The sequence below is a fragment of the Anopheles darlingi genome, chromosome 2 (assembly GCF_943734745.1).
Source record: "Anopheles darlingi chromosome 2, idAnoDarlMG_H_01, whole genome shotgun sequence".
Lineage (NCBI taxonomy): Eukaryota > Metazoa > Arthropoda > Insecta > Diptera > Culicidae > Anopheles > Anopheles darlingi.
Genome location: NC_064874.1, coordinates 62,706,057 through 62,723,133, shown reverse-complemented (window position 1 = coordinate 62,723,133; position 17,077 = coordinate 62,706,057). Strand labels below are relative to the sequence as shown.

At 44.2% G+C, this 17,077-nt stretch overlaps 1 protein-coding gene across 3 annotated transcripts in view; it reads left to right on the top strand.

Moving 5' to 3' along the window:
• LOC125948970 (discoidin domain-containing receptor tyrosine kinase B) overlaps positions 1 to 17,077 on the top strand; it is a 248,803-nt gene that overhangs the window by 189,545 nt on the left and 42,181 nt on the right. For all 3 annotated transcript variants that reach the window (XM_049675536.1, XM_049675537.1, XM_049675535.1), the window contains exons 8-9: positions 1,796 to 1,935; positions 8,736 to 8,943. In XM_049675536.1, coding sequence (XP_049531493.1) covers positions 1,796 to 1,935; positions 8,736 to 8,943 — 348 coding nt within the window. The remainder of the gene's footprint in view (positions 1 to 1,795; positions 1,936 to 8,735; positions 8,944 to 17,077) is intronic.

Here is a 17,077-nt window from a genome sequence, read left to right as displayed (position 1 = left end):
AAACTCACTTCACTTGATGAAAGGCAATATTTGATATTTCCAATTGCACAAACATGTTTACTATGAGAAACGAAACGAACGGATACTAAGTTAGTTACATCTTGTGAATTGTTGAAACAAGCTCAATAAATTGCGCAAACTGCGGTATGGAGATAAATTTCGGCTGCTAAAGAATCTCAAACAGCATCGATTGAAACCTCAGCAAATGGAAGAGTTACCACAACGTCTTTAAAGACAATCCTGCCCACCGTATACACTCCATCACAGCGAAGGTTAACGGTACCGGAGGTCATCCTCGGTACTCTCGGCAGCTATCGTTTTGGCCAACGACGACGAGCCGGCCAGACAGCAGAAAACCAGGGATTTCTGGGCAAGCTACTAGCAACGGATGAAAAATGATGCCACTAGAATCCCTGACTGCCATGCCATGACCTACGGCAACGGCACCTCAGAGTTCGGGAGTCACACATTATCCCTCCCAGGATCAGGACAGTATTCCCGAGATTGTCCTCGGTGTACCGGGCAATGTCATGTTTCCCCTCCCGCCAAATCCTATGCGGTATGCGGTGACCGACATGTTAAAAATGTGGCCGCAACACCCGTACTGTGTCCCTCATAATCGATGTTGGATTGTGTGTTCCACCGCCATAAGAAGCAGATGTTACACTTCTTGAACACTTAGTGACACTCAGACAGACTCAGAGAGTGTGTGTGTCTGTGTGTTGATGTTTCTTATCCGCCCCAAAAAGGACCCTTAAGTAGCTTGGCGTGAACCGTTTTCTAGTGTTCTTAATTTGTAACTAAACAGCACCAACTGTTGTTGACTCCCGGGAGTGTACAGTGGCGTCTCCATCATCATCATCATTATCACTGCATTAAGTGCTGCATCGTCTTGACGATTGCTATCTCCCTCATCTTCCGCGGAGGTGTCGCGGAGGTATCGTGGGATCGCTACTTTCGCCAAACAATGGCCACCGTAGTTACAACCCCTTTCCCCCTTTTCCTGGGAAACAGTTTTACAAACGGAACGGTGGCCCTTGTCTCGTGCCAATCCGTCAACAGTCAACCCCTAAGGACATGATTTCCCGGGTGAACCATCATCATCACATCACATCACATCACCAACGCTCACGTTCTTCACATTCCGCTACGACAGCAGTACGACTCCGGCTGCTGCAAACGGTTGGAAACTCGATTTAAAGTTCGTCGTGCCCTCCACCTATACAATTGCATCACGCCAATTGCATCCCCCCGCGGTACTTCACCACCCATTTATGCAGCAGCTCAAGTGCTGCAGCTGCATTCACGACCTGTGCACCGTAGCAAGGATCAACCCGGACAGGATCCTGCACGCTGAAAGTATTTCTGGAATTCGCTTCGAAAAGAAGACAGACACAGACACAGACACGAGCATACAGACAGTTGCATTGCACTCGTCCGCAGCTTTGAGCTTCGTTCCGGTTGAGGGTTTGTACTGTTCGTTCCAGCCGAGTTTTTCTTTCCTTTTTCTTTCGGTGCCTTTCGGAGCTCCACCGGGGGGGGGGGGGGGGGGAATCCCTGCAGGCGTTGTTGGTTTGGTGCCGGGGATAAAATTGGAAGTGAATACCTTGAAAGTATCACATGTTGTAGGAGCATAAATTTTAATATGCTCTACGCCACGGTGAACGCCACCGTACAACCGTCCTCTCTGTCTCTCTCTCTCTCTGTCTTCCACCAATTTTCTTCCTCTCGCTCCACTACTTCGCTCATCTTCTAACGCTCTCTCTATTTTTCTCTCCTTGTCTCTCTTCAACAGGATACGACTGGGTCGGTTGGCGGAATGACTCACTAGGCTGGGCTGGCAAACCGGTCGAGATGGTGTTCGAGTTCGACTCGGTCCGTAACTTCAGCTCGATGGTGCTGCACACCAACAATATGTTCAGCAAGGACGTACAGGTAATGCAAAGGATTCTTATTCCTTCTGACATTCTTTACTTCGTGTTTTCCTCCTTCTCGCGTCTGCCATGCCTAAACCATGCAGCCAGCTTTATGCTTTGGTATCAACCAGGACGCCGGGTTTGCTGGTTTATGCTCGAGAAAGAAAACGGTTTCACATTAAGCTCTTCCCCAAAGGTGCGGGCCTTAAGGGCTCTCAAAGATGTGGTTAGCACGAGGCGCACTGGCGCTGTCACCTACATTCCTACAACCGGTACGGGCTCGAGCCTCCGGTTTTTTTCTGCAGTGCACAGTGGACGCGAATCCGGGCATTTGTTTTGACTCACCGCCTGCTACGATGCCTCGGGGCAAAATGGCAGCCCTTTTCACATTTATCTTGCTATCAACAACAGCAACCAGGTTGATGCCTTTGAACCTTTGCCTTTGAATGTTTTGAAAGAAATTGCGTAAAAACTAATTGTGTTTTGCGTCGGCCACAGCAGCGAGCATCGGAGTGTGGCTAATGACCACCACCGCGAAAGCGGCATGATGGCCGTAAATCAAGCGTCGCTCGTGCTCTCCCGTTGTTATCGCAACGCATCGCATCTAGCGAACGATTTGAACGAATGCCACCAAATGATGGGGACGTCATTATGCGTCGATGGTGGCCACCGAGGCAAGTGTCGAATTTAAAGTCGATTTATTCATAACATTTCCGGCGAAACGACGAGCAACATAATCATCAGCAGCGCCCGCTTGTGCCGCGTATCAATAAACAATTATCGGTGGGCGCAAGTAATGCCCCCCCTTTTTTTGGGGGTGCCTCATTACGCGCTCATGGCGCTGTGAAGCCGCGCAACGGAGGCCAAACCTTATGAAGGGAAAATCTTCTTAACTGAACGTTCGATGGCGCCATTTTCCGCAGAGATTATTTTTTTTTTGGTTGCTTTATTTCCGTTTCATTTCATTTCTCCGCTCAGGCCTAAAATCATCAAAATCGAGCAATCGTCGTCATCGTAGTAAGAACGCGCATAAATGAGCAGCGCGTTTGCTTCTTACTGAGGCCTCGTGGCATCAATAATTGGACAAAAACCTGCTCGGATTTTTTTTGGTGGAAAAAGGGGCGCACCATTCCAACAAACTTTTCGCCAACCAACCGCCGGTTAATGCTGTACCAACACACAAACAGCAGCGTGGTAGACGGAGCCGAAGGATTGTGTTGTTTTTCCATTTAGGGATTTTCTTTTGAAATTGCCGCGACTTATGCGGCGAAGGGAAAAGGGCTCGCGTTTTTTGGCAGAAGCTAAACATTGAGCGCCGTTTGGTAGGAATGGTCCCGGGTTAAGATCCCGAAAAGTCGCGCCACAATAAAACTTAACTCTTAGCTCGTTAATTGCTGGCAACGTTAGATAAATTTTTCCCGCTAAAGTATAATTAAAGGCGAGGGGAAAACACCAAGTCTTTTAAGGGCGACCACGATAACGGCAACGATGCCTATAAGATTCACTTTTGAGTGAGTCTTAAGTGCCGCGTCCGAGCGGGATTGTTTTGCAGCCGATTCGGAGTGAAGGTACCATCGCTTCTTGCCAGCAAACACAGCCGGGGGGACAGTTGAAATGCATCGTTAGGTACGGTCGACGGAATGACGGAAAATACGGTGGAAAACCCAAAAAAACTAAACCCAAACGGGTCACCATTTCAGAGGAGAAAAAGGATTCGGGAAAAATGGAATGGCCTTTGTCGAACCATCGTTCTGTGGTTCTGTGTGGCGCAAAGACGCAATCGAATCGAAATGGGCGGTTTACCGGTCCCGGGCTACCCATTCCGTGGTTAGCACCGAAAAGGGTGAAAAGTAAAAGTCAATTTAATTAGGTGAAAACCGAAGCCACAAACAGCGCAAGGGTTCAGGGTTTGTTTTTCTTGGTGTCTAAAGTACAGAAATGGGTGAGACATCGAAAACATTTCAGTGATCGTGCAATGGGTGGTAAAATTGTTACATTTTGTTTCATTGTTTGGTGGTCTTGTGGTGGTATGGAAGTATAGATTTTTTTAATTAATTGTGCAAAGATTAGTTTTGCTAACAAAATAGTGGTTATAAAACTTCGATATTGTGTCATAATCTTTAAGTTGAACTTTTTCTCTGTTTGGAAATGGTTATCGGTGCAGAAATGGTTTCTTTTGCACTATAGATGCACGAAATAATCCAAATCTCAGGAGAAGTTTACAGAAAGCGGTTTAGTGATAACAAATCAAAAGATTTATTAACCCTCGGTTGGGCACCCGGCGTTTACCCCTTCGTTGGGCACCCGGGTACCCGGATACCCAGCTCATGTGCATTGCATAGTTAAGTGATTATTCCGCCGTTTTCATCAGTTTTATGGCAAAAATAGTGCACAAGAACTAATTTAAGGGTCTTGGCAACTTGTTTTTGTTTCAAAATCAGAACAATATGTATTAAAAACCAATAAAAACAAGGAACACAATATCATTGGCACCCCGTCATACGGTCATTCTCTACCGAGTGCGTCGTATAGCAAGCATTAAAATCCAAAAATGATGGTATTTTTCAGTAATTGTTTTAATGAAATTGATTATTTCTTCAAATAAAACTGTTTTGCATCGGCCAAAGGCTTTTGCACAACCCACACAATTGATATTATTGATGCTGACCATGGTGACCTAGACAGCAAACTCTTTTGCAGATCATACCATTTGTACAAATTGATGTTGTAGATGTTAAAGCACAAGGATGATGATATTGAGTTTTTACAGATACAGAAATTAAAAAAAAAACTTTTTCATTATTACCATTGCCAATTGCTTTGTCACATTCATATAAATTTTAGAAAACAACATGTGAGCTGTGCAAACGTATTATGAAGGACGATTACATGATCTACAAGGGGAAAAAATAGTTTCAAGTTCTCTAATTGAAAATTGAATAGAAAATGCGCAAGTTGTAAGATTAGTTTTTCAAAAAGTTGCAATATAGAGCATTTTCTGTCAAATGATATTCCCGAATACTAAATTAACTACAGGGTATATAAATCTAAACTATCGTGGTACTTTCCACTTCCATCAGAGCTCTCTCTTGCTACACTCCGTCCAGTTACTATAAGACCACCATCAGTTTGTTCCAGAAAATCTTCAAGGATCACAATTTCAAATCGAGACTTTTTATTACTATTCTCTACTCTAAAAATAAGTTATTAAACACTAATAGGGATGGATAAAATCACAGGTTGAATTTTGGCGGCAAATTAACAAAAAATGAAGTGTCCAGTTAGTATAAGACCACCTTGATTTATTTTTTTTATCAACGAAAAGAAGTAACCAAATCATCTAAATCCCGAAAATAACTATTCGTTATCAAATCTTAATGGTTTCAAATGTGTAAAACGGGATTTGGCATGCTCTTTATAAACTTTGGTTAATTTTAGAAGCAAAGACTCTCATATGTCTCTCCAAACCGCTAAAATCATCGCTTAAAGCCCACGAAACGAAGAATACTGCTTTCCCCCAGCATCCCATTTACTAATTCGAATTGAGGAGATGTTTTGCAACGGATTTTATGCTATACTGCGAGCAGATATGGCCAACAAATCAATTTTCTGATCTTTATTCGAAACCGCAATCTTCTTTCTTATGTTAATAAAAGCATTATTTCACTAATATGTTAACTTTTCCACACCGTTTTTGATCAAAAACGATAGCAGAGATTCTCCTTCAAACGTACATGTGCTTTGTTAAATGGAAAAAATACAATCTTGAGCCTCCCGGCTGTATAAAGTTTCACCCAAACTATGCAGGAATTCCCATTAAACCAACAGGTGCTGAAAGAGGCTCTGAACTTCCAAAATCACGACATTAATCTATGAATCCAGTAGAAACATGTTGATTAAACGTCTATTCACCGTTGTAAACAACCAGGAATGGTTAAATGAACCAAAAAACCATTATTTTGCGTCTATTGTTTTATTGGGAATTCCTGCATAGTTTGGGTGAAACTTTATACAGCCGGTAGGCTCAAGATTGTATTTTTTCCATTTAACAAAGCACATGTACGTTTGAAGGAGAATCTCTGCTATCGTTTTTGATCAAAAACGGTGTGGAAAAGTTAACATATTAGTGAAATAATGCTTTTATTAACATAAGAAAGAAGATTGCGGTTTCGAATAAAGATCAGAAAATTGATTTGTTGGCCATATCTGCTCGCAGTATAGCATAAAATCCGTTGCAAAACATCTCCTCAATTCGAATTAGTAAATGGGATGCTGGGGGAAAGCAGTATTCTTCGTTTCGTGGGCTTTAAGCGATGATTTTAGCGGTTTGGAGAGACATATGAGAGTCTTTGCTTCTAAAATTAACCAAAGTTTATAAAGAGCATGCCAAATCCCGTTTTACACATTTGAAACCATTAAGATTTGATAACGAATAGTTATTTTCGGGATTTAGATGATTTGGTTACTTCTTTTCGTTGATAAAAAAAATAAATCAAGGTGGTCTTATACTAACTGGACACTTCATTTTTTGTTAATTTGCCGCCAAAATTCAACCTGTGATTTTATCCATCCCTATTAGTGTTTAATAACTTATTTTTAGAGTAGAGAATAGTAATAAAAAGTCTCGATTTGAAATTGTGATCCTTGAAGATTTTCTGGAACAAACTGATGGTGGTCTTATAGTAACTGGACGGAGTGTATATTTGTCTCCGGAGCCAACCTAAACCTCGGCTTAAGTTTTTTAAATCAAAATAAGTGTATAATTTACTCATATGCTATGAACATTGCATTGTACGAACAATTTTTAATCAGTATGAGAAATTATGTATACCTGAAATTGCACATAAAGGGTTGCATAATGTGTTACTTATTTTTCTCCTATTGCTGGTGTTATAGCGCAGCAATAATTAAAATTTCAATTAATTTTCATTAAAACATTGTAGTTTACTTATAAAACAATTAATAGAATCGTGTATATTGATAAATATTGATAAAAAGTGTTATTTTGTGTTTATAAACATAGCCCATATGCATAGCCAATGTGCTGGGTACCCGGGTACCCGGGTGCCACTGGGCGTATGTTATTTTTATCGGCCCATAATTACCTTTAAATATTAGTTATCAAAACAATTCCAATGCCAATTCGGCTTGAAATGAGTTGTAATTTGGGGATCCGGAGTTTCGTGAAAAAATATTTTCGGGAAGTAATTCATTTTTTCGCTGAAACTTGAAATGGATACCCGGGTACCCGGGTGCCCAACCAAGGGTTAATAAACTTTGAGGCAAAACAGCACGAAAAATATTCCTGCATAGAAATGTTTCACAAACATTTCATATATTTTTCTCTACAACTCTTTCGAGTGCAGCACATTATTTTGCCTTTTTGTACTCCATTTTTAATGCGAGAGAAGATTTATGCCGACTTGAAGAATGTTAAACATTCGCCTGAAATCATTTTATTGAAGAGACAGGTCTAAGCTTGTGTTTTCTGACAACAATCCTGCTCTAAATGTTGTCCATAGTACAATATTTTAAGCGAACAAACAATATATTTTGTAACATTACTCAGTACCGTTAGTGGCCTTGATGTTGGTCCCTATTTGGTTTCCGACCGATGATTTCATATCAATCAATTGCTTGTTGTTTTCATTCAATTTTTGATGAATACTTTTACAGCATTTAATGTTGTTTGAAAGCTGATTCCACACAACAACTAGAACAAGCCCACAAGTGACACTAAATGTACTAAAGTACATTGCTTTAAAGTGATGTAAGATGACTCACTCGACACACCCAACGTCCAGCGTGCTTCGTCCAGAACATCGAAGGACCCTCCAGCCGTGGACACTGGGACACTGGAACTAATTTCCTCCCTTTCTCTCCTGCCCGCAGGACGAAAAGCATCCGCCAGCACTACTTTATAGCATTTTCCTGTTCTGCTTTCGATGCCACCTCCTTCTATACCGAATCCTCGCCTCCTCCCCACCTCTGTGCCTGAGAATATCCTTATCAATGTCTTCTGCTGCACTGCAATCGCGGCCACTTAGCGCACTGGCCCCGCTGGCCGGCAGGACGCACTCTGCTGTGCTGTGCTTCGAGCTTTATCGTCGTCGTCGTCGTCGTCGACTCTTGGCGCTTATTGCGCTAATAAACGTCCGGCAACAGGAGAAGCGCGAGATTGAAATTAAAAAAAAAACAGGAAGAAAAGGCGGTCTCCCCTGCCCCCTCCTGGGTCTCCCTTGTTAATGCTTTCCACCCGAATGGCGATCCCCGGTAGGATCGTCGGAAGCGCTAAATGACACTGATGATGACGACGATGGCGCTCCCGGTCGCTTACATAAGCCGCTTATTGCCATCGATACTCCGACCGACCGGCTGGCCAGGCGAGCGCGTTTCATCGTCGCTCATTTTATATCGCTATTTAGCAGCCAAGCTCAAGCTCCTCGTGGTCCGGGAATTCTGGTTCTGGTAGTGGATGAATGGTGGCCGGCGATCAGCTTAAAAGAAGGACACTTTTTGCTTGCCGGAAGTAAGACGAAGACGGCTTTGCGAAACCGTTTAATTAGCCATCTTGTGCCATTGTGCCGTTGTCTGTGTGTGTGTGTGTGTGTGTGTGTGTTTGGGCATTTCATTTTTGTAAATTGATTTTTAATCCTTCAGAGGAATCAGGATTTGTTGCTGCTGCTGCTGCTGTTGTTGTTGTTGTTGACGGTTCGAGGAGTTGGTCTGCTTCCTTCCTTAGTATTACTTAGCTCAATGGTTCTAAGAAATGATTTCTAATTTCGGTTCCCAACGCCCGTTCTGTGCTTCTTCTTCCAGGTATTTGTACACGCGAAGGTGTTCTTCAGTATCGGCGGGCAGCACTTTACCGGTGAACCGGTACAGTTTTCCTACATGCCCGATACGGTCATGGAGAACGCCCGGGATGTCACCATCAAGCTGCACCATCGTGTCGGTCGCTACGTCCAGATACATCTCTACTTTGCCCTTCGCTGGATTATGCTCAGCGAAATATCATTCAACTCCGGTAAGTCCCTCTTTACAGTCGGTGCAGTTTTCATTCAGCTCCATTCCCGGTGTCGTCATCGTTATTCGACTTTGCTCTCTTGGATTTGTTCCAACACCGGCACGCAATTGATGCGGAAATTGCACAAACATCACTGGCTCCAGGTCTGGCTGAAGTGCTACCAGATAAAAACACTAGAAACACCTCGGTTCCCGTCAATGTTGCACGATGGGATGCATTCCTTGGCATTCATCAACGGTGCGAAAACAAGTAGTGGCAATGGATGCTGACACCTGCAATGCATCGTTGCGTCAGTAATTCAAGAAGCGGAGCCAAGCAAGCGTTGACCGGCAAGTTGCTCGACGCTCGACGCTGCTGGCCTGCCATTCGACAAACTTCCATTCAAGTGGGTTCTTTTCTTGTTAATTTTAATTTGCTGTTGTAGCTCACCTTTCTTTGTGACCTCAGCGCGCGAATGTTTACTGATGCGTTGATGATGATGATGCCCACTAACGAGGTGGTTTTGTGCACCGCTATCTGTTGTTGCACCGACGGCAAAGTGGTGTTAACTCGATTATCACCCATCGGAGAGAGAGAGAGCGCGTACCAAAATATTTTACAATGTTGGTCCCCAACCTAGTTGCAGCAGGCGTGTTTCTTTCTTTGGGAATGTTTTGCAACGCGATGCCACGCTCCTTAACCGAACATTATAATAAGCTCTGGAAGACAATAGTAGTATCCGTTGCACCCAATATTAGCTAGTACAACCAATGGGACCAGAAACTGGCACTGGCACGAAGAATTTAATGAACGGAAGTTATGCTTCTTCCTGTCGTGGCCGCACGTTTAACTGCTTAACGCCATAAATTAGCTAACCACCACCCCCGGGGAGGAGGAAGACGATGACGACGAAAGTGTCTATGTCTGTCTATGTGTGTGCGTGTTCGACGCGAAAATATGCTGCAACTCGCGGTCCATTTTTCCACCACAAAGTACTAACGTCTGGCGCGTTTGTTGCAATGATGCTCGAAGAAGAAACGCATCGAGGACATGGCAGGTTAACGAATCGCAATAGTGCACCGCGCGACGACCACCACTAGCAACTACATCGCGCGGTGCAATAAATGAGATGAAATTATTCAAAAGATGGCGTATAAATAATGCTCCGCAATGGTGTTTATTTGTATGATCTCCGAATGGTTGTTTGGGTTGTGATCTCGATCCCTGGACGAGGTTCTAACCGGTCAACCGTCCAGGAGCCGCCACCGAATGGCGACAAATAGCACTAGGCACTGACCAGCGACCGTCGCTGGCCATAGACGTTGCATGGAATGGAGTACGCGATGATTACTATTTGCCGGATGGTGGCGGTCGGTACCAACGGGCGGCCATTACTCAAAAGCCCTAGTCGGCGCTTGATGTACGATGAACGCCGATCGGACCACGCCACGGTGCAGAGGGTGATCCATGGACTCTGGTCCGTCCTGCAGCGGTCGGAATGGTACAGGTCCCGGGGACACGGTTGCCAGCAGGTTGTTTAAGTAACTGATCTATAACAAAGCGAATATTTATGATGGTCAATCTAGCGCGATGGCCACTCCATCGGCTCCAACCAGGCGATGGAGGCGGGTGTTTGCGTAGCGCAAGAGAAGATGCAGATTGCGGAACGACTGGCTGGTTGGTTGGTTGGTTCGTTGGTTGGGACCCTCGTGATTGCGTTGGCAAATCGTCAATCGTCGTCGTCGTCGTCTGCGGTGCATAAGTAAACCTTCTTGACCGTTAGCGAATGAATGGAAAATATGAATTGCAACCCATTAGCGGCCCCGACCGCATACCAGTAATGCTGCTGCTGCTCCTGTTGCTGCTGCTGCTGCTGCTGTGTCTGCGCTGGTGCGCTGGGATGTCTGGAAGCTTGTCTGGGATGTGTAAATTTGCGTTATGTTTGGAAATGATACCGAGCGCCCTTGCTGTGCGGAATGGCGAATGCGAAAGTGTGCCCACTAATGGTGCTTTGGTGCGGTGGCCAACCAGCCCTCTCTCCCCCTCTCCACACAGTGCAGAATGGTGGAGACCATTTTATCATACCGTGAGTGAATAATTAGAGTTGATTATGTGCAGAAGAAGAAATTTGTCTGACGAGGTACAACTGGTTTTCACTTCTTTCTCCAATCGCGCCCACTTACGCGACGAAATGGAAAAGGTGTGTGTGTATGTGTGTGAATGTGTGTGTGTATGTGCCGGGCATCAGATATGCTAATCACGGTATGGCATCTGGTGGGAATTTATTAATGAATGTACTTTACTAGCATTGATGATTTGTGCTAGCACGCAATACCACCGTTTGATTTTGATCAACTTAATGTTTCGCAATCGGAGAGCTTCATTATACGGTCTGCAGTTGAAGGAAATGTTCAGGAAAGGTCGCATGCTACTTTAACGTTTTTAATAATTTTCAAATCCTTCTTTCCTGATTCAAATCCTGATTTTTTAACTAATGTAAATTTTAGTACAATGTCTCGATATCAATTGCTTGTTTGTTTATTTGTTTTATCAAACTTTGAATTGTCCTTGTTTTTTATAACTATTTCAAAAGAGCACTTATGCACAACAACAAATTATTGTTTTATCAAAAGAAAAATATAATGTATGTACCAGGTGTATGAAAACAAATAATTTGAAACCCGTATAATTATATAGCGATGTGTATGTCTGATATTTTACTATAAGATGGCAGCTTTTCTGCTAAATACAGAATCACATCGTGATCGTATTGTATCGAATAGAATACGTGGAATCTGGTTTCTACATTTTTTAATAAAAGATTTTCATCTGCTAGGTAGAGAGTACTATGTTGGGTTAGAAAATTGCGCTGATTTTTAATCAATTGATTAATAGCACATGTAGTTACAAGAGTAAATCGTCGTCGAATTTCGGTGAATGACGAATGCGAAAATGTAGTTGAAGGATTGTTGTTTGTCAAAATGAAAAGAGCTATTTTAGAATCGAATTTCAACTTTGCTACGGACCAACGAAATATGAAGGCCTTTAGAAAATATTAAATCAAATTCAAGATGGTCTCTTTCATTTGGTAGAAGTGTTTAGGAAACCAACAAAAAATGCGAACTCCTAACATCTTAGTTGGTATCTTAAAGCGAAGAAAATTATTGCAACACTAGCCAAACCATATCTCGATTTGATAAAACCCATCCCTTGCCCTAACCTTGATTGCACCGCGACCTTCCACGATGAAATGAATTGGCTCTAAACATCTCTCCGCTCTCGTTAACCTTCACACACACACGCACACACCAAGTGTTCTTCCTCATTGACCCTTTTTCGGCGAAAAATCTAAATTATGAGTCCATTTTTACGATTTCACTTTTAATATAAACAATAGACCGATCATCTCGATACAGTCCAGTGTTCCCATGCAGAAAGAACGGTCGCGGCCGTTTCCTTATCGTCAAAAGCGGCAACAGTTTGACCTCCTCGTTCGTATCCACCAACCCAACATTACCATAAATTCATACGCTCTCTCTCATGCTCATGCGTTAAAAAGAATGCCGCCAGCATAATAAGCGCAAAAAAAAAACGCACGGACACAACAAAGCCTCCACCATCGGGGCCGCATCCGGAAACTACTATCCCAGGCCCCCGGTATCGCACCCAAAATCGAGCGAAATCATAAATTGCTGTCAACGGCAGGAACGGGGAAACGGAGCAGTTCAACGGAATGCTAAATTTAACCAGCGCATTTTGGTTCACCTAATTTCCCCGCGGGGGTTTTTTTTCTCAAGGAATGTGCAACCATCTTCTACCGCCACCAGTAGTGCCTTTCCCCTTTCTGAAAAGGGGACGACTCACGAAGACGCGTCGTGTGGCGTCATGCAGAAACTCGCAAGAGCAGCAACAGCACCATCAACGACTCAACGACTATGTAATTGGTTGCACCAGTGAGCTCCTGTAAGACCGTCACCGCCACGTGCACTTTTGCTTGTTCCGAGCGAACGCAAACGATGATCAGCGCTTAATCTGTGTGGTGCAGACTCTGAGACTCTGCTGGCAAGAAATGTCACGGCCCTTAACGCCGTCTTGCGGTGGGTGCGTCAGTCCGTCCGCGCCGTCCGTCCGTCAGTCGCGGCGAAAGCGGCAAGTCATTAAATTTAATAAATCAAACAACCCGATGCTCCAAACAGAGAGCGGTGGCGGCGGCCACCGCCTAACGAGGTGGGCGCGCAAAGAACATATGAATGAATCCGCCGGATCGGTGCGGATGAATGATGTGGTCGGTTGTGATGCGACGCACTTGCGATACCGCGGAGCCGCACCACACGTAAGGGCGTGGAACCGAACCCCTTCCTTTTTGAGCATGCTGCCTTCCTCCCGTCCTGGCCGTCGGCAATCTCGGGCAGTTAATCATGGCACGTCCTTCCCATTAAGCGCGGCACTCTCTCTCTCTCTCTCCTTTTCTGTCACGCGAGCGGTGAGGGGATGGAGCCATTTATCAAAATCTGAAACTAACCCCGGACTCCAATGTCGAAGAAGAAAGGCGCTGAAGAAGAAGCAGAAGAAGAAGGCCACGTCAGGCAAGGGGCCCGGCCACGCACATGCGCCGCCTGCATGCGGATTTGAAGCTAATTTATGTTTATGTTGGCCTGGCTTTGATATCGAATTATGTTATTAATTCCTTCCCCCCCTTCCCGGCGGGGGTCCCGTCCGGTTTTTGGGGTGGCCAGCCAGCTTCCGCTCCGGCTCACGGATAATTTTGACCAGACTGTAGAGGGAACCATTAAGATGCCGCCATGCGCCATGCTTCTCATTTCTCGTCATTTACACGGAAGCGAAACATAAATTAAAGAACGCGTTCTGCCAATAGTGCTGCCTGCCTAATGGTGACCACACACATGTGACACTGGCTCATGTGTGTGTGTGTGCCTGTGTGTGTGTGTGCGGACGCAGATGTCACCCACCCGATACGGGGGAGCGTCTTTGCAACAAAAGAATGCAAATTCTCGCCACGTTTTGCGCACATTTCTGCTAATTTGCCTTCTGCGGTTGGGAGGTTCTGTGGTTTTCATGCTTAACCCTTCCCTTTTTTGCAGCACACACACACACACATGACATGACATGCGTGGCCTCCGTTTGCGCCCGTGACACGTTGCAGGGCAATTAATATTGCTTTCAAGATGCCACCAGCAGCAGCAGAAGGTGCAGCAATTGCTCCGGTTTCTTCCTTTGAAATTCTTTCCAACGTAACGACGGGGTTTGGGAGCTCATTATGGGTTTGAAGATGATGGGTGGGTTTCCGGCGGAACCCGCGATGCGCGATGAATAATGAGGGCTGAGGTGCCAGTCAGCAGCCAGTGATCGATGGAATGGGGTAGGCAGCGTACCGCGTTACTTTTGATACACAGCAATGCAAATAATTTCCAAGAAAATTCCTCTCTTATTGATCAACCAATGGCAAGAGTAAGGAGTTTTGTTTGTTTGTTTTTTATAAATGTGTCTAAAAAAGTTTTAGCATTGGATTCCTGCAAAAAACAAAATCATAAACCTGTATCGAACCAACAACCCTTCTCAAAGAGATTGTATGGTAGATTGGGTAGATACCTTGGGAAGTTTTTCGGATTTTTGTCCCCGAAAGCAATCACCTCTTAAACAAAAAAAAATGCTATTTTGAAAATTTCTTTTAAAGTATTTTTATATTTGTATAATTTCCAATCAACATTGTTATTTGATTGTTTACCAATCACCACGATTAGGGTGAACAACAGCATCACAGTTCTCGGATCATCATTCTGCTGAAGCTCAATCCGTGATAGCCACTTTTAAAAGTGTACCACCAATTCGATTTCCCATCGACACCATCCCTGTACCGTCCGTTCAAATTTGATTGATTACCATCACCGTACCACCAGGCACCTCCCCAATGAACAGCGGAATGATCGGCAGCATAGTCATCGTAGTCTCGATCCTTTGTCGAGAACTTCCTCACCTTGTGCTGCGGTGGTAATGAGTCTCCTGCAGTGCCACTATACGATCCCAGGGTTTTAAGACTGTAATGCTCACTCTCACTCCCCACTTGGAACGCACTGTACCGGGCGTACCCGTAATTGCCACTAAAGTCCTTCATTTCGACGACTAATTCATGTGGCCGAGCCGTCGTCAGTTGATGAATGCGTTCCAGTCCGAGCCAGAACTCCTTATCCAGTTCACCAAAACCGTCTTGGTAATGGTCCCAGTTACGATTGAAATGAACCGAACCGTCGAACCGATGTTGCACAACGATCCATCCGCCTCCAAACGTCTCCATCTCACAGTACGCGGCAAACGGTGAACTAGCGTTGTTAATACGGATTAGATACACTCCCGACATGTTGTACGGAACGGTTTTGCACGATGTAAAAGGATGCAACATAGGATTCGCAGTTATTGCTGATGTTTCCTCGTGAGACGCCCGATTGCTTTCGATTAGCTCCCTGTGTTGGCGCAGTTCTAACTGAAGTTCCATCAATTTGCGATCGATCGAGTTTATCTTTGTAAACAATATCTCCATGCCGAATCCAGAAATTTCTCTCGTCTGCTGTGTTTTTGTGATGCCGTCGATGTTTTCGGATCTTTTCTCAGTTGCTCCACCGTAGGAAACAATGCAAAACAGTAGCAAACAGACACGAAGGTTCATTGTTGAAAACTGGATCCCTCGTAACGTAACACCAACACGAGTCAATTGCTGGTCGAGTCGAAACTGTGAACAAGTGCTATTCGCAAGGAGATCTTATACTAAAATAATGAGAAAGACGAAGAAAGAGAAAGAGGGAAAGAAATATGATGGCAAGAAGCCCTTTGAATGATAAGTGAGTGATACAGCATCGTTCATCTAGTGCATTTGCAATTGACCATCACCCCATTCGCTCATACTAGCCAAGATAGTTGGCGTGCATAAGGGAGCACGCTTTGAGCGTCCGATAAACTCCAGATGACTTCCTTTTTTATGGCGTCGATCTGACCAAAGCAGTTCTCGAGGTCACTAGCGAGCGCTCTAGTTATCGCTCTAGTTAGCTTAGGTGATAGGCGCAGAAACCTTGTCCTCACTGGCCATTGTACATCTATGAGGGAACTGTGCCATATTTGGATTTACATACTTTAGCACTTCGAGCGTGTTATACGGGAACTGGCTAGAGATGGTGACGCTGCGTCAAAGGCGAAAAGTGCCGCTAAAGACTCGTTCGATGCCACGATGGCAACAGTGAGTAGGTAATGCTATTGCATTTTAAGGGATTGTCGGAATTACATAAAATTCAGAATGAGTATACAGACGAAAGAGTGTTGCAGTGGCTACGGTTGTGCGAGTGATAAGGATTCTGTTGTGCTGTTATGGAAGAAGAAAAGAATTATCCGATGCGTTTCAGAGCGACATTTTATACCAATTCAAATCCCATCTGCATATGGTTTATCGCACAACAGTCTAGAGCACAAGTGCGTTGTCGTTACCATCAAGCAAACCACAGTAACCGGCCGTCCACACCACAAATTTTTTGGGGATAATGTATGGCGGAGCCCAACAAGTAACTCCAAAATTTTGCAGCTACGTGGGTTACCATGAGTGACATTTGCATCCAAGTGAGCGGCGGTTGCATGCAGCTTGTTTCAGTTATCTCCAACAAAAACATGTTTTGGATACGTAACCAAAACATTTTTTTGTTGGAGATAAGAAAATTGGGGTTTTTGGTAAAATGCGGCCTATTATCGATATGATAATGTCCCAATTTTGCCCGATTTTGAGCGATCACTCAGGCACTCACAGAAATGTTTGGCAAATAAATTTGTAGTGTGGACACTCGTAGACCCAATTTTTTTTGCCAAATATATTTATGGTGTGGACGGCCAGTAACAGTTGTGCTTAATTTATTTGCGATATGTCGGTTTGATAGACGACTGCAATGCGCTGGTACCTTATCAGTTGCTTAGTGGTTTTTTAAACCTTGACCTCTTTGTGGATTAGCCCCGGTCTGTCCCGAGCAGTTCTTGCGGTTTCGCGACCACAGTCGTTCACACATGATCCCTGATTGAATGATAACCTCACAGTTCTTTGCGTTTATTCTCACATGCACGTAAAAATTATGGCATATTTGGAGTGAAATGACAAGATATGCGT